Below are 18518 nucleotides of genomic sequence, written 5' to 3'. Positions count from 1 at the left end.
TATATCTTATATTGTTATTTGGTCATTTTGGTCACCTTACTGGATTGGAATAGGTTAATAAAAAGCATTGAGCATTTCGAAGAGTCAAGAAAGAGCCTGATCTTCTCTCTCATTTCCTTTTTAACCCACGTATTATACAGAATAAAAGCAAAAAGAAACGTAGAGGGTAATTCCTTTTTAATTAAATTCAAATAAAAATGAAGATCTCCACAAAAGATTTCTTTTTAACTAAAAGCAAACTAAAAATGGCCATTGCATAAAGAAGTATACAAATAAATTAAACAAAGGATTAAGTTATCAAAGCAAATGAATGAACAGAAGGTGTAATAATTTGCAGCGGGCAGCATTACAGTAATGTGCAATATGTGGTTATCATTTTGGGTCTTGTGCAACTGTTTGCATCGAAAGGAGGAGATGCGGGCTTTGAGTCTAAGTGCACTTCAAACAAACTGGGCCCACGTGGCCTCTGTTTTTAAAAAAAGGTCATCTATCTATAGAGAGAAAACAAGGAAACAAATCAGGCCACCGTAAAACAATACACAGGTCAGTAGCTTGCTCAGCAGCAGAGCAAGAGCCAGCATCTATAGGGAGCAGAACATCCCGTGCCTGTTATCAAGATCATTTTCTTTGGATTATGGAGCAAAGAAACTTCTTTTCCATGCAAATGGTTGACAGTGAGAACTGTCCTCCATGTCAGCCATCAGCTGCATGGCCTGTGGCCCTTCAAGAACAGGGACTCAAGAAGAAACTGGGCTGGCTGAAAGTCTGCCACGCTCTGACTGTCATCATGTTTTTTCTCATTCTGGCTGGCCTACTGTCTGGCATATGTTATTTACACCGACTCCAACGAGAAGTTGAGCAAGTGAAGCAGGTAAGTTATCAGTTTACAGACTTCTGAAAGAAAACTAAAGCATTGACACAAAAGAAAAAAAAAAATTAGAACCAATTACACTAAACACTTGTAATATTTGCAGATGATCGATGCCCACCCACAGAATAGTGCCCAGAAGCAAATTGGTAAGTACAAACCTTTCTTTCTGTGAAGGAAATGTCACAGTAAGTGAGCAAATCATGTGATGGATCCCTTTATTTCTCTTTGGGGATTTTTAAGACTGCCCGTGAAACCAATTGTCATGGTCTAAATATGTTATGTTTTAGGAGCTGAGGACATGACCAAACCAAAGCAAGTGGTTAAAATGGCTGCTCATCTAACAGGTCTGTGGATACTCTTGTGTCTTTCATACAGATGAACAAGCAAAAAAAAGAAACCAGTTACTAGGAAACAATAAGGGGGGATATGTGTATTGGAGAAAAAGAAATAAAATATGGTAAAATCACAGAATACGATGAAGTAAAGATGTAATAAAAGGCAGAAAAACAACGTAAAGAAGGAGAAAGGAAATGATTTTTAAATGCATGCAGCATTAACATGTTAATATCTTGAAATTCTGAGCAATTGTTTCAGCTTGTTGACCATAATTGACAAGTGTATATGTCTAAACCAGATTATTCAGCATGTTTGTGGCCATGTTACATAATATATTTATCTCACTTTGAACTGCAGGAAAAACATCATCTAATCATTCCAATAGATTGATGTGGGAGACGTCCCTGGGCCATGCCTTTACAGATGGGATTATATACAAGGATGGAGCGCTGATCATTAATGAAACTGGAAAGTACTTTATTTACACAAAAATCTTTTTCCGTGGAACGCAATGTGAGGCTGTCCCACTGTCCCAGTCTGTAATCACGCGTAGTATTAATTACCAGAATGATCTGAGCTTGATGGAAAACATCCTGCTAAACTATTGCAGTGGCACTGGACCGTGGGTGAAAAATATCTTTCAGGCTGGAGTATTTCATCTGAATCACGGAGTACAGCTATTTGTCAGTGTGTCCCATGCAAAAATGGTTAGTACTGACGAATTAATGACTTTCTTTGGACTCTATAAGCTTTAAGCCATACTTGTAATATCCAAATGACCTCTGAACACACCAACGACCTTTGAACTTCAAGCCATGTGACACAGGGAAGCTCAAATGTTTGATGAATCTTTGGCCATTTGTTTTTCTTGCACGCTTTTAAGAAATTTCTGAAACAGCATAGTATTTGAAGTTTAAGAAGTCTATGTAAGATTAAAAAAAACCTAGCAATTGAAATGTGAACTGCACGCAATTATAATATTTAGTTCCAATTTTCATTCCTTCTGACTTAAGTTGAGGTACAGTTCAATGGATGTGAATAGCCTTCCAGTGCCTTATATAAGTGATTATTTTTCACGTGTGAGGCTAAATAGTGTGTACTATGGAACTATTTTTCTTCAGAAGTGAGGAGCATCATCTTTGAATCCCTTCACCTGACGTTCATATCCCACCTCGACTCAATAACCCTTAAAGCTTTTGCCTAACAGAAATCTATCAATTGCAGTGTTGAAATTGTCGTCTTTATGTGGGAGAGATTACCTTTTGTGCTTTCTGATTTCAGCCCTGAATGACCCGATTCTAAATTTAAGGTTAAGCCCTCTTGTTCTGGTCAGTCCGACACAGAAGAAACAGCATCTCTCTACCCTGTTGAACTATCTAATCTTCTTAAAAATTACTGTTATGCCACCACATGCTCTTGGGATACACAACTGACCTGTTAATTTAACCCCTTTACCCTTAATATCATTCTGGAGATTCTCCAGTGCCTGCAATCCAATGCCAATATCCTTCCTGAGGTGTGGTGCCCAGAAATGATGAGGCACTTAATCAGAACATAATGTCCACTCCTTGTACTGTAACTCCCTTTAGATAATTCTGTGATGATTTATAATTACATTCCATATTGGCCCGTCAGCTTTGGATATGTGGGCCTTTAATTGTATCCGTTCTTTCACTGTTCCCACCTTTTCACAAAGTGCTTCATAGATGATCAAATGGACTGAGTAATGTAAACATGGACACTCACTTTGTCACATGTGGATGAGGAGCACTAACTCCTGTGAAATTTAGGAGTTTACACCGTGATGGGATTGCCTCAGAATAGTGTACAGTCAATCTCATTATCACAAGTGCAGTTTTTTGATTTCTGTTTAATACTTCTGACAATGCTGGGGAGTGACGTCCATAATGTTGACTCAGGGGGTGTGGATACACCCTGATTTAGTGCTGGCTTTAGGGCGGATGGCTCTTATCAGGCTGGGGTAGACACAATAGGCCAATGGCCCCCCTTTCCTACTGCAAATGCCAATAGTATTTCTGTAATTTGATGGTGGGAAATGTCACAAATTCAAGATCAGTTTTGAAATCTTCACAAAAACAGCTGAAGCAGGAATTCATCACTTTATATATAACATGTCACGCCTTCTTAAAGATTTAATTTGAAATAGGTTTATGAAATCCAACCACTTTCCCCTCTTTTTCTTCAGTAAAGGACTTTGAAGGCTTTCCAATTTTTCTACTCTGCTGTGAGATGTGGCACCATGGCAATGTCTCTATCCTTGCCCTCAGCAGTTGAAATTCACTCAGAGCCTATCCATGTATGCTTCACTCATGAGGTGGCATTGCTCAATGCATCAGTACGCTGCACCATTGCATTGTCTGTATCGACATTTAAGGTACCACAAGGTACCACACATCAGATTTTGCCTAAATGCACCCTGTGTGAACCAGGTAATGATGTTTTTCAACACGAACCACCACTCCACACAAGTGAATGTCGAGATGGAGTTGGGGGCTGATTTTCCTACTGCTTTTTAAGTGTAGCAAATTTAACCATTTTGTATATGTTGGTTAAGCGTTAAAGGAAAGATTTCAATTTTATTTTTACTTTATTCTTCATGTTACTGTTGCAAAAAAGGTTCAGAATCAAGTTCATGTAATGCTTTCAAATCATTTTATAATTGGAAAAATTGCTTATATGTTGTTTCAAATAAAGCTTTAATGATTACATTTACGTTTACATTTGTGTGTGAAGGCTTGGAAGATACCTATTCAAACTAAGTTAGCAGCAAGTTAGATGCTATATAGACATTAAATATTTAGAAATGAATGGCAGCAACTGTATCTAGTTGGAGTTTGCCCAGCTTGACCTTTTATACATCTCCGTTTCAAAGCAGATTCCTGGCCCTGGGGGTTACAATGTTCAGATCAAATGGTTATATAATCAAAGGAATCCAAAAATCATCATCTGTTGTATGATATGATGTGAATCTGTATGGAGTACCGAAAAAAGAAATTCATGTGTATAACGATTAAAAAAGGGCAGTTTGACACAAATACATATGTCTGTATACTTCAGTCAATGAAGGAATGCTTTCTGTCAAAGTCGCAGGGAAACCCCAGAGTTGTTGCCAGCTAATATTTACATATTACTGAACAGGAAGGTTTGACCTTAGCAGTGAGGCCATTTACAGCTGAAAAGCCAAAATCCTAGACCAATTGACAGCGTCCTCACTCCCACCCAATTTTCTCCCTGTACAGATTCACTAGAAACCCAGCTCTCCCTGCCTTCTGATGGCAGTTTCTTCCTACAGACCATTCCTTTAGTTTCTTTGAAATGATGATAGCAGCAGTTCCTCCTCAACACAACAGGGTAACTATCTTTCAGACCTAAGGCATTGTTAATCCAGTGCCAAAAAATGGTTTGAAAGTATTTTGATGGTATTAGAGTTTCATGTTGCTTCCATCTACGGGAAAGTGCAGTGGGGTCATCAAAGGAATCAACTTGTCCACTGAGATAATAAATCGAGACCCTCTACCGTCCACCACCCCTCCCCACCTCCTGATCTCTCACACGGACGTTAACATTCCCTCCACACTTTTATACTCTTACCCTATAGCTCCTTATCCAGTATCTCCCAACCTGGCCTCTGGCTATATCCATCAGACCTCTAGTCACCGATGTCTCATTACCTCCGGGATTCAGCATCCTGCATTCTGGGCTTTCAGCTGAGACCCCCAACTCCTCACCACCCCCAACTCCTAAATTTGCACCCACTGACCCACCCAGAGCGTGGATGCGAGCTGGTCAGTGAGTAGGCCCAGCATGGACCTGAGTCAGTCAGCATCTCTGCAAGATGGCGGGAGAGCAGTCTCATCCCCTGTCTCCGCGCTTTCTATTCTCTTCCTTTCTCATTTTTTTTTTACCTCTTTTTTTCAGGTTTAGTACGTTATAAAGTTTTTCTTCTGCTAACTTACCTTCCAGAGAGAGGCAGCAGCGGTATTGGGATAATTGAATTTGGTGGTCAGCTTAGTGTACAGTGCAAGGCAGCAGTTGGGGGCCTGACCTGGAGAGTTCCCAAGGCCTGGCCCCTGCAGTGACGATGAGAGCAGGGGAGATCGCTCCAGTGCGGGCAAAACATGCCAAAGCGAAGGAAATCGAGCCCCTGTAGGAAGTGCAGTTCCAGCATGGCTAAGCGCTTCAGCAAGACTTATTACTAAGAAGAACTGTAATATTTAACTTTTAACTTTGTTCCTTATTTCTTTCTACATCGTCCTTAAGTTTTTGTATCTAGGTACACGTACGTAAGATGGCACTGTGTGTGATGACGTTGTAAACTTTTCACTGTACTCCTGTACTTTTGTACTTGAGTACACCTGACAATAAGAGTCTAAATCTTAAAATCAGATTGGACTCCATCTGCCACTGGTTGGCGTGCCTACAAGCCAGGCAACTTCCTCTGATTGGAAGCTGGATCTGTCAATCAGGGCTGTGGGTCAAGCCTAATGGAGTAATCTTCCACTTTACTGCACCCCCTACCCACTGCATTAGGAAAGTTACAATCTCGCCCTGCCCCTGTACCTTTACATCCCAAATAATATTTCACTGGCCTTCTCCACTTGCTTTATTTTTTATTCATTTATGGGATGAGGAGCGTCGCTGACTAGGCAGTATTTATTGCCCATCCTTAATTGCCCAGAAGGCAGTTAAGAGTCAACCACATTGCTGTGGGTCTGGAGTCACAAATAGGCCAGACCAGGTAAAGATGGCAGTTTCCTTCCCTAAAGGACATTAGTGAACCAGATGGGCGTTTCCCAACAATCGGCAATGGATTCACGGTCATCATTAGACTCTTAATTCCAGATATTTATTGAATTCAAATTCCACCATCTGCCATGGCAGGATTTGAAACTGGGTCCTCAGAACATTATCTGGGTTTCCAGATTAACAGTCCAGCGATAATACCAGTAGGCTATTGCCTCCCCGTGCCACCTTCAAAGAGTTTTGTACATACATGTCCAGCTGCTTTTGTATCCATATTCTCTTTAAAATTCTACCACTTTATATTGCCTCTCCTCATATTCCCTAGCAAAAACTCTGCCAATTTTAAGGATATAGTTTCCTCTGCAAATTTGTAATTATACCGTGAATACTCAAGTCAAGGTTATTAATATATACATGTCATATAATCGGATGAGGGTGCATTTTCAGGATAGCAACCTGTAACTAATGCAGTGCCACAAGGATACTTGCTGGGAGCACAATGTATATTCATCAGGTGGATGACAGCAATGAATATACTATCGCCAAGTTTGCAGATGGCATGGAAACAAGTAGGAAGATAAGCAGTGAGGATAACACAGAAAGTCTACAAGAGGGATATAGACAGGTTAAGCAAATGGCCCCAAAACATTGGAGATGAAATATTATGTGGAAAATTGTGAGGTCATACACTATAACAGAAAGAATAGAAAGGCTGAATATTATTTAATTCTAGAAAGACCACAAAATGCAGTAATGCAGAGGGATTTGGGGTCCTCAAGCATGAATCACAAAAAACATATATACAGGTTCATTAAGTGATAGAGAATGCAAATGGATTGTTGGCTCTTATTTCATAGAGAATGGAGTGTAAAAATAGAGAAATCTTGCTAAAGCTGTACAAGGCACCAATGAGACCACCCTTGGTACACAGTTGACAGTCTTGGGTATCTTAACGAAACAAAGGTATATCAGCTTTGGAGGCAGTTTATCAAAGATTCACTAGATTAATCCGAGATGTGGATGGAACTTCTTATAAGGAAAGGTTAAGTAGGCTGGGCTTGTAGTCATTGGAGTTTAGAAGAATGAGAGGTGTCCATTTTGAAATATACAAGATTCTTTGGGGCAAAAACAGAAATTACTAGAAAAGCTCGGCAGATCTGGCAGCATCTGTGAAGAGAGATCAGAATTAACGTTTTGGGTCTGAGTTCTGAGGGAGGGTTACCTGACCCGAAACATTAACTCTGATTTCTCTTCACAGACGCTGCCAGATCTGCTTTTCCAGTGACTTCTGTTTTTGTTTCTGATTTACAGCATCTGCAGTTCTTTAGGTTCTTATTTCAGATTCTTAGGGGACTTGACAGGGCACATGTGAAAAGATTGTTTCCCCTTGTGGGAAAGTCTGGATCCAGATGGCATAATCTCAATAAGGGCTGATCCATTTAAGGCTAGATGAGGGAGAATGTCTTCTCTCTGAGGCTAATGAATCTGTGGAATTCTTTACAACTGAGGGCCATTATGTATAGGCAAGGCTGAGGTAGACAGATTTTAATCAGAGAAGGCACCAAGTGTTATGGAGAAACGGCAGGAAAGTGGAGTAGAGGATTTTCAGACCAGCCATGATCTCATTGAATGGTGGAGTAAATGTGATGGGCTGAATGGCTTACTTCTATGTCTTATGGTCTTATGATCTATCTAAAAATTCAATAGCCCCAAAACTGACCCTTGGGGAACACTGCAGCACATTTCCTGATGATCGTGTAAATAATTGTTATTGGTACTGTTTTCTGTTCCTTAGTCAGGCAGCCCCATTCTTTTTTTCAAACAGCGTGGAAACAGGCCCTTTGGCCCAACAAGTCCACACCGACCCATAGAGCATCCCACCCAGACCAGTCCTCATAACCCACTTAATCTACACAGCCCTGAACACTAAGGGAAACTTAGCATGGCCACGCTACCTAACCTGCACATCTTTGGGCTGTGGGAGGAAACCAGAGTACCCAAAGGAAACCCATGCAGACACAGGGAGAACATGAAAACTCCACATAGACAGTCACCTGAGAGTAGAATCAAACTCATGTCCCTGATGCTGTGAGGCAGCAGTGCTAACCATTGAGCCACCATGCTGCCTCATTCGTTTTGTAGAGTTTTATTTTCCTCACAATTCCGCGATACTTTATTAAACAGTTTCGCAAGTTGATATACACACCTTCAACCATACATCCCTTATTGGCCTCGTCTGTGGATTCATATTATTTGGAAAATAGGAATAACCTAAATGGGGTTGAGAAACAAAGGAATCTGTGAATATAAATAAGCAGATCACTAAAAGTTGTATCCTAGAGGCATTCCATAGAAAAATTAGAGAAATTATGTTGAACTTGAAATAAACTGTGTCTGGGCTACGCTAGAATACTGGGTACAGTTCTAGTTGCCACATTATAAAAGGTTAGTGAGGTCTGGTTACAAAATAAGATTTAAAAAAGCTGAGCCCAAATTTGTGAGGTGACACCTAGCAGGAAAGGTTGAATCGATTAAACTTCTTTTCTCTTGAAACGAAAGGGCTGGGGGCCGACTTAATAGTGATCTTTAAAATTACGAAAGGTTTGGATAGAATGGATAGAGTGCGGTTCAACTTCAGGAAAATGGTAAGACTAGGTGCCATCAATAGGAAATAGTCACCAAGGAACCAAACAGGGAATTCAGAAGAAACTTTATCTTTTGTTTAGAGAGGGGCAAGAATGTGGTACTCACTACAGCAGCGAGTAGCTGAGATGAACAGTATAGGTGCCTTGAAAGGCAATAAGGGCCAAGTTGGATAGGTATAGGAGGGAGAAGGGAATACATAGAGCTGGGTGAAGAAGAATGGGAGGAGGCTGGAATGGAGTATTGACATCGGAATGGGTTGGTCGGGTAGACGGCCTGTTTCGGTGAGTACCTTTTGTGTAATTCATCAGAGAAACATGTTAAACATTGAAGAAAGAATATAAGATTTCAAGTGTCAGAGCTCCTGAGTTACATGAACACTCTTGTTACATTGAGTTTGTCAGGATTTGCTGTGCATTTCTGTTCTTGATCATAGATCCTTAAGTTAGATTTTGACTCAAGGCAAATCATGGGCTCTATCACTTATGTTGGGTTTAATATGAATTATTGCTCCACACCTCAAGTTACCAGAGATCAATAATCATCTGCAGTGCCAGACTTATAGAGTCGGAGATTCATATAGCAAAGAAATAGACCCTTTGGCCCAACCAGTCCATGCCGAACATAATCTCAAACTAAACTAGTCCCACCTGCCTGCTCCTGGCCCCTATCCCTCCAAACCTTTCCTATTCATGTACTTATCCAAATGTCTCTTAAATGTTGTAATTGTACCCACATCCACCATGTCTTTTTTAAATGTCTCTCCGCTCACCTTAAAAATGTGCCCCCTAGTCTTGACATCCCCCATCCTATTCAGGAAGTATCTTCCGAGAAGGAACTCTGAAGGCATTGTTAAGTGTCGAATTGTTCAATGACCTAAATTCCGGCTCAACGAGGCAAGAATTTGTGCATATATACGGTAAACTGGGCTCCTCTTGCTTCGCAATGCCGTGATTTCCTCATTGGTTTTGTCATTTTCCATGTGAACGAAGCGTACTTAACCAGCATGGGGTTATCCTCAGGTGCAATTCTGGACTTCAGAATTTTAAAATTTCAGTCGCATTTGCGATCATCCCGCAATATGATTTGCATTTTCCATTTGAAGAAATTACAACGATCCCCTGGTAAGTTAATTGAGTCAGCAATGATGATGGTTAACCCACAGCATCCTGACAATGCATGCTTCTGAGTATCATAATTTTGACCTACATTGTGGACCCTAATTACATAACACTCCATTCCCTCTCTACATAAGTCAGTTTTACACTGTTCTACTTCCCTGTATTCACTGGATGATTAAGTTAAGACTCATCATGTTATTTCTATTCATTCATAGAATGAAACTATTGCTGTTGAGGGCAAAAGCTATTGCCTCTCCCCATAGAGAGCACAGTAACATAACTGGTTCAAACTCAGTTCTAAAACCTAGAATGGTCCAAGAGTATGGCTGGGTTTTCTTGTTTAAGTTGCGAAGCCTGAGCGAGGTGACATAACCCTGCATGCAGGAGGACATTATGATTGAAAAGTGGTAAAATAGTCAGCAAAGATGAGATGGCGCCAGGATTTAATGATCTAAAGGCTTCAGGAAAATGGGAAGATGATGAGCAGGTCTATAGTTTTGAACGAGAAAAGGAAAGTGCTGGGAAAACTCAGCGGGTCTGGCAGCAGCTGTGGAGAGAGAAACAGAGTTAATGTTTCAAGTGCTGTCGAGACCAGACTGGGTGACTGCTTTGCGGAACACGTCTGGTCTCTCCAAAGGAATCACCCCGACCTACCAGTTGCTTGCCGTTTGAACAAACCACCTCGCTCCCGTGTGAACAATCCAATCCTGGATCTGCGACAGTGTCCCAGTGAAGCTCGGTGCAAACTGGAAGAACACCACCTCATTTTCTGCTCAGGCGCTTGACCGTCTCCAGGACGCAATTTTGAATAAAACAACTTTCAGAGCATGACCTCTGTCCCCCATTGTTCTTACGTATCCAACCTTAGACTGACCATGTTTTGTTTGTATCTTGTTAGCTTTGCTTTCAGCAGAATGGATCCTCTTTCTCCATTTCACACCTTCATTTACACCCATTTTAAATCACAATCTCTCCTTTTCTGCTATTACCATTGTCTTTTGCACTGGGCATGCTCACCATCTGTTTCACTTGCTCCTCTTCTCCCTCTGTCAATGGCATTTAAAAAAAAACACCATTTTCCCAGTTCCTTTCAGTTCCTGCTGAGTTTCTTCAGCACGTTCTGTTCTTATTTCAGATTTCCAGCATCCGTTGCATTTTGCTTTTATTATTGTTTTGGGGTGACCATTTAATTCTGAAAGTAAGTGCTTGTTGGTGGTGGTAGTATATTTTAGAGTCACGTGATTTTGTTCTCAGTTTTTCTTCATAAGTGGGTCTGTCAGGGCTAATAAGGTAAAGCTGTAACTTATACCAACTCAAAGGACAGTAAAGTGCAGTGGAAACACCGCTAGCTACAAATGCTCCTCTAAGTGGCATATCATCCCGACTTGAAATGATAGCGCATTTCCTTCACCATTACAGGGACAAAATCTTGAAACTCCTTCCAAGATCAGTACAAGGTTCAAACAGGGGGCTTACCACCAGCTTCACAAAGTGGTGAGCAATGTAATGCCAACAATCCCCGAATGCCATAAGGAAAAGTAAATCTGATTTGATCAATATTTATCCCACAATCAACATCAGTGAAAGAGATGATCAGATTATTTACGTAAATGCAGTTTGCAGGAATTTATACTGTGCAAGTTAGCACTAGTGTTATCTACAACTACAATTCAGAAGCTAATGTTGTGGGGCTAGGATTGCACCAAGGCAGATTGTGAAATTGAACTCAAGTAATACATCTGGAATCAAAAGCTGATCTCATTGCGATGATGAAACAATTGTAAAATTCGAACGTCCTATAGGGACTGAAAATTTGATGCCCATACCAGGTCTGGCCTACATGTTCAGGTCCACATCAATGTCGTTGACTCTTAAATGCCCTTTAAAGTGTCAGAAGTAGCTACTCAGTTGTCTCTAACTGCTTCAGAGTCTAAAAAACTGAATAATTGGATGGATTAATCAACATTGCTCAAAACGACAAAAATGGGACCTGTAAACACAGCCCTGTTGACCCTGTAAAACCCTTCTTACTAACAGCTGGGGGCTTGCACCAAAGTTGAGAAAGTTGTCCCACAGACTAGTCAAACAAAACAGCCTGAAATAGTCATACTCATCAAATCATCCCTTAAAGACAATGACCAAGACTCGAATGTCCCCTCCTCACTTCTGGTTATGTCCTGTCCCACTGGCAGGACAGACCCAACAGGGGGTGGCAGCATGATGTATACAGCCAGGAGTCTTCAAGTCTCATGACACCAGGACAAACATAGTCAAGGACGTATGTTGCTGATTGCCATGTACCGCTCATCCCCCAGCTGATAAATCAGTGCTCCTTCGAGGTGAACAGCAATTGGAGAAAGCAGTGAGGATGATAAGGGCACAGAATATACTCTAGGCGTTGGACTTCAATATCTATCTGTAAAGGTGGCCTGGCAGTAACACTGATGTTTGGTCTGTTTGAGTTGCTGTTAGACTGGGCCTGCAGTGAGGGAAGAAACAACGGGAAAAATTTTTATTACCTCAGCTTCACCAAATTGCCTGCTGCAGATACATTTGCCCATGACAGCATTGGCAGGAGTGATCACTGTACAGTCTCTATATCCTCACATTGAGGACACCTGTCATTGCATTATGTGGCACTATCACCATGCTGAATGGGACAGAATTCAAACAGATCTAATAACTCAGTCAGAGATAGTAGGAACTGCCGATGCTGGAGTCTGAGACAAGGTGTAGAGCTGGATGAACACAGCAGGCCAGACAGCATCAGAGGAGCAGGAAAGCTGACATTTCGGGTTTGGACGCTTCTTCAGAAAATGATTTTCTGAAAAAGGGTCCAGACCTGAAACGTCAGCTTTCCTGCTTCTCTGATGCTGCCTGGCCTGCTGTGTTCATCCAGGTCCACACCTTGTCATCTCTAACAGCTCAGTGTCGGGCATCCATGAAGTGTTATGGGCTGTCGGCAGCGGAAATGTACTCCAACACAATAAACAACCTCACGCTTCAGCATTCACCCACTCAGCCGTTACCATCAAGCCAGGGGATCAGCCCTGACCCAATGGAGATTGCAGGAGAGCATGCCAGGGGTAGTACTAGGCATTCCCAAACATGAGGTGTCAACCTGGTGAAGCAACAACACAGGACCACTTGCATGCCAAAGAGCATGAGCAACAATTGATAGATAGAGCTAAGCGATCCCACAACCAATAGATTGGACCCAAGCCCTGCAGTCCTGCTGCATCCAGTTGTGAACGGTGGTGGACAATTAAACAACTCACTGCAGGAGGAGGCTCCAAAAATATCCCCATCCTCGTTAACAGGGGGTGGGGGTGGGAGGGGGTGGATTAGTTTAATACATCAGCGCAAGAGATAAGCTTGAAGTGGCTGGAAGTGCTGAGTGGATGATCCATCTCAGCCTCTTACAGAGTAGCCCAGCACCATAGATGCCATTTACCTGGCATTGTGGAAAATTGTCCAGAATGTCCTGCACACAAAAAGCAGTGTAAATCCAATCGGATTAATTACCACTACATCATTCTACCTTCAATCATCAGCATAGTGGTGGAGGGGTTCATCAGCACTGCTATCAAGTGGCAGTTACTTAACAATAACCAGCTCACTGGGTCTGCGTTCTACCAGGGCCACTCAGCTCCTGACCTCCTTCCAGCTTTGGTCCAAGGACTGAATTCTGGAGGTGCGGTGAGAGTGACAGCCTTTGACATCAAGGGCCGAATTCGACTGAATGTGACATTGGGGATGCCTTGCAAAACTGGCGTCACTGAAGTAATATCTACCACAAAGGAAGATCGTTGTGGTTGGCTGTGAGGCATTTTATGATATCCTGATGCCCCTAAAAGGCATTACATGGATGCAAGTTCTTTCTTTATTTTTTAAGTCATGGGGTGTTGATTATGTAGATTTACTTTTTTTTTATCATAAGATTGTCCCTTAATATTGGGTCGGCCAATTCATGGGAGAATAACTCGCCACCTAATTTCCTTCACAATGGGACAGTGATCACTGTGTACCATGCAACCTCTGAAAGTGGAACACTCAGTCCTGTCTGGGAAATAATCTTCAAACTACCTTCCAACACCAGATAGGACAAGGAATTTAAAACTAACTACTCGAAAAGAAGTGTTTCATGGTGAGGTTCACAAATCCCCCTCCGATTCCCCTCACAATAATGCTGCTGTGAACTGTGTGGTTGGAACTGCAAAGGACATGCTGGATTCATATATCTGAAGCGTTACTTTATGCGTATCAATATAATTTGCGATGTTGTACTGATGCGTCAAAAACCACAGCTAGATTAAGGCAAAGACTGCAAAAACAGCAAAGGCATAAACCACAAGTCTTCATTACAAATGTGAACAGCGTTTCTAAAGTGCATTTTTTCTTAAGTAACTCGTGGAAACGTTTGGTCGACTGTTGTCACACTTCAATCGTAACTAAATGTGTGCGTGGGCCAATACGCAGAACAGACTCTCACTATAAAAACCAGGCTTGGGCGGTTGGATGAACAGAACATCAAAGCCTGACCTGCAATACGTGTACCAGTGGATTAATTTGTTCCTGGACAGGCTACTGAAGGACGGGTTCATCATATACCTTTGGAAACACAGGCTTGTCTTTTGGGGAACTGAACCATGCAACAGAACTACCTATACCCACAAGTATATATGGTGGATGGCAATCCGAACCTCAGTCCTTATGTGCCTGCACCAACCTGGGCACTGCCCACAATGAAGAAAAAGAGAAAGCTGGACTGGAAGTCGGTGGGCATCATACTGCTGCTGAACCTGGTCCTTTTAATCCTGGCGGGGTTGGCTCTAGGCACAGTCTACGTCCTCGAGCTGAGGAAGGAGATCCAAGAAATAAGACAGGTACATCCCTACGGAAAATAACGGGAAGAGGGAGGTTGGAGAAGTAGGCAATTGAGATCAGAGTCTGGAATGTGATCTTTGTTTCCCTTTTTGTCAGGGTAATGGAGAGCAGGCTCCAATCACGGAGAAGATTGTGGGTGAGTATCAGATTATTCAATGCAAATATTCAACATTTCAACAATTTAGCATGTACATTTTTGTTGCCTCTTTTGGGACCCCCAATATACACCAGGGACAGAGAAGAACTTCAAAGTTCCAAAGAGAATGATAATGCAGAGTGAGCATCAAACAGAATGGAAAGTTATAGTGCAAGCACAGCGACAAGGTCAGCCACAGACTGACTTTGATGTATTTCTGAATGGATAGGTGTAGGAAGAATACTTCTTGTAGTCTGACTGAGATTCCTCGTTGGTGTACCTTTGAATTCAACTTGTTGATTCAATCAGCCTAGCCAACTTGCATAAGTTAGTCAAAATGAAGCTTGTATTTTTTGAAATTCTGATGCTCTGACTCTGTTTTCTGTGCATTTACCACTTGTGTCTTTTAATAGGAGTCCAGAATATGTCAAAGCCACCCAAGGATTTAAGAATAGCTGCACACCTCACAGGTCAGTAACTATTTATGTCTATGCAGAAAGAGTAGAATGGACAGGATAAGGGACAAACAGTGGAATAAAAACTTATGACAGAGATGCAAAGTGATGTCAGAATGGGCAGTGAATTAAGTTGGGAAGGTAAGCAAGTGAAGATATAGGGAGGAAAGCATCAAGGAAAGGAAACCAGAGCATATTTGATCTAAATGCACCTATGGGAATAAGGTGGAAAATGTAGATAACTAATTTTAAAGTTAATTTTGTCTTGAATGATTTGAATTAGCCTCAGTTTAAGCTGCAGGTCCAAGTGTTCAGTGCATTTGATTAGACAGCAAACAAATAGTCTTCTTGCCATTGAATTCGGGCAGGATGGGGCATCAAAGCAGTTTCCTGCTCTCAGGAATCGTCTGATGAAAAAACTTTATAGATTTGTTCTCACTTGGAAAGGAGAGGCTTCAGGCGATCAAACGGAATTTTACAAAATCATAAAGGAGGCTGGACAAAATGTAACCAAACTCATTCCGCTGATGAAAGTGCCAGCCACTAGGGGGCAGTGTCACTTAAGAATTCAAAAATTATATTTTCACCAAAGTGGGAAGGGACTAAATTGTAAAGAAAACTCATTAATAGAACAGACAACCAGAAGAGAAAACTAAGCATGTTATTATATAGCGTGTAAAGCAATTGTGCGATAACAATGATAAGGAAATTGGCTTAGTGTGAACAAACTTTGCATTAACTTTGTAGAACTTTTCTGTTCCTAATCATCCCACATCTGAAACTCAAAATCAGAAACCTTTCTGCGTACGGAAATTCAAACATTGTTGCAGTATTGGAGCCTTGCCACTAGCTGTCACCAAAACCGCTAATAACTGTTGTACAGTATGCTTTGACTATAAGTGCATATCAGCTCTCTCACTCTTCTCAACCTTAAATCTGGCATTAGACTGATGAAAATTGTAAATTTAAGTGTGACTTGTTTCCCATCAGTTTACATTTTAAGGATAAATTTTCTTTAGATTGTGAAAACAAAAACAGAATTTATGTGCTTACTGACAGATATAATGATTACTCCTTCCCACTCATTGTAAAAGGGATGGGATAAATTTTGTTAGGAGTCACAATGTTCGTTTTAATTTCCAGGCCTGTGATTTAGCGGAATTGAATATTTTGATGTGTTTTTGTACTTACTCAGATACAGGTTACTAATGCCAGGGGAAAAAAAAAACTACATTGCGTGTTGAGGAAAATATAATACCCTCGATTCCTGTAACATTTAAAATTGTAGCATACTTAAAATTCCATTCAACAGAACATAACAGTGGTACTACAGTACAAACTTAGTTCTTACCAGTTAGGTGTCAGTATCTGCCATCCTGGTGACCCATGTAATGTAAATCCTGTATATAGCAGAAAAAAAAATGTGTACTCAGTCTATATGATTTGTTTTTTCACCCTTATTTGCAATGACTTTGTTGCAGGAGATTCAATCACTGCAGGTTCCAACCCACTTATATGGGATGATCGGAGAGGTCATGCCTTCACCAGGGGCATAGTATACAAAGACAGAGGCCTAGTTGTCAATGAAACTGGGATTTTCTTTGTTTATTCCAAGATCTACTTCCGATCGCATACGTGTGAAGCCAAGAAGAATTTAGAGCACATTGTATTCAAACGAACGGACCGTTATCATAAAGACATGATTCTAATGGAAACCAAAAAAATAAACTATTGTTCTGAGAAGGAAAGGGAATGGGCTACAAACAGCTACCAAGCAGGAATAATACGCCTCTCTAAAGGTGAATCCATTTACGTCAATGTTTCAGATTCCAGATTAGTTAACTTTGACGAGACAAAAACTTTTTTTGGATTGTATAAACTTTAGTTCATGTTGCTAATTTATATCTTCCTGGAGAGCTGAAAGAACTCTATTCAAAAAAAAAGAAAATCAAAAATGCATTTAACTCACTCATGTCCCAACCACCACCAATTAAAATCTTTAGGCTTTGATTTTCTTTCCAAATCCTAGAATATCATTTCCCAACAGCTTTGAAACAGCAATGCACCTGGTTTCTTTCTCCAGAGGACGAAACTCTTCCCCAGCTTGGCATCGCCCCGGTGGCTCAGCCTGAGAAAGAGTAATTGCTGTATGGGGCAAAAGCAAGAAGAGGGGATACAGAATGAAAAAAAGGTGGCATTTGTATAGTAGGCTGATGCACTGATACATTGCATGCCACACCATTTCCAGCCAATTATTGCCTGCGCACACATCAACTTCAGTGAACAGATTGTAGGTAAGGAGCAAATAAGAACGGCCTGGATATGTTATAAATGACATCCTTGCACACTATTCGAAAATATGATGAACATATGTGTGCAACAAATGAAACTGTGCAAACACGAGGAAGGACCAGTTGATGACTTGTTGACAAATAGAATTGTAACAGCGATGGTTGTGATTCGTGATAAACCTCTAGGCCTTACTAATAACTAAATCATGTCCAAAACCTGCTTAAATTTGGTTTGAGTGCAAACCGAATTGTCTGTGTTATACAGTGCAAATTTATCCCAGCAAAATGTAGAAAGGCTTTGCCTGAGAAATGTACCATTGTGCATGGATTTTATGATGTGGTCTTCTTGCATTACGGATTTGTGATTGTTCTATGTGAAAAAGTATCTGTGGCAGAAAAGTGTGTCCGAATGGACAGACTCTTTGATAATATATCACTTTAAAATACTGCACACTATGGTAGTCAATTTAGGATAACAAATATTTGTGCAATAATAATTTCACAATGACAAGTGTAGAATGTAAATTTTAGATTTGTTTATTTTTATAAAAGGCAAATTATTTATAAATAAAACTCAATTTTAGAAATAAACATAGAAGCTAGTGAATCTTTGTGATTAGTTAGTGACATACATTTAATTTTCTTTCCTTTTAAATAAGGATGCAAAATCTTATTTATTTCCTTCCATTCTTAATGCCAATTTGTACAAGTGTCTGCCTGAACTATTTATTTCCTGCAGCCCAAAACAGAGTTCTCTATGACAATCTTTGTGTTGTGATAGGAGGTCAGAGAGACGATAACATCCATTCAGTTTGCCCTGTCCCCTTCCCTTCTATCCCAATGGAAAAGGCCTTAACTTCCTCACAATGATTTTGCAAAGATCAGGAATGAATCCTTGGTGGTGGGATTGCAGCCAGTGGCTCAGAATGTTGGAAGCCAATCTAGCAACACCATGGTGCAGACCGAAGATGACATTGTTGCTGCACTGCACACAGAGATGATGTTGTCGTAGGC

The 18518-nt window shown here is 40.9% G+C and overlaps 2 protein-coding genes across 2 annotated transcripts; both read left to right on the top strand.

The window, feature by feature from the left end:
- The first annotated feature begins 564 nt into the window (after positions 1–564).
- On the top strand, positions 565–3936 carry LOC109930950 (tumor necrosis factor ligand superfamily member 6-like). Its single transcript, XM_048602273.1, has 4 exons — positions 565–871; positions 975–1017; positions 1159–1215; positions 1565–3936. Exons 1-4 carry the CDS (start codon positions 635–637, stop codon positions 1960–1962), a joined length of 735 nt encoding a protein of 244 aa, XP_048458230.1. The 5' UTR covers positions 565–634; the 3' UTR covers positions 1963–3936.
- Positions 3937–14287: 10351 nt separating this feature from the next.
- LOC109930951 (tumor necrosis factor ligand superfamily member 6-like) lies at positions 14288–17988 on the top strand. Its single transcript, XM_020530325.2, has 4 exons — positions 14288–14621; positions 14719–14758; positions 15172–15228; positions 16695–17988. The coding sequence occupies exons 1-4, from the start codon at positions 14385–14387 to the stop codon at positions 17096–17098; spliced, it is 738 nt and encodes a 245-aa protein (XP_020385914.1). The 5' UTR covers positions 14288–14384; the 3' UTR covers positions 17099–17988.
- The last annotated feature ends 530 nt before the right edge of the window (positions 17989–18518 follow it).

Source organism: Rhincodon typus, chromosome 10 (genome assembly GCF_021869965.1).
Source record: "Rhincodon typus isolate 14 chromosome 10, sRhiTyp1.1, whole genome shotgun sequence".
Taxonomy (NCBI): Eukaryota; Metazoa; Chordata; class Chondrichthyes; order Orectolobiformes; family Rhincodontidae; genus Rhincodon; species Rhincodon typus.
Note: the sequence above shows the minus strand (reverse complement) of the source record. Positions and strands in the feature narration are given on the sequence as shown.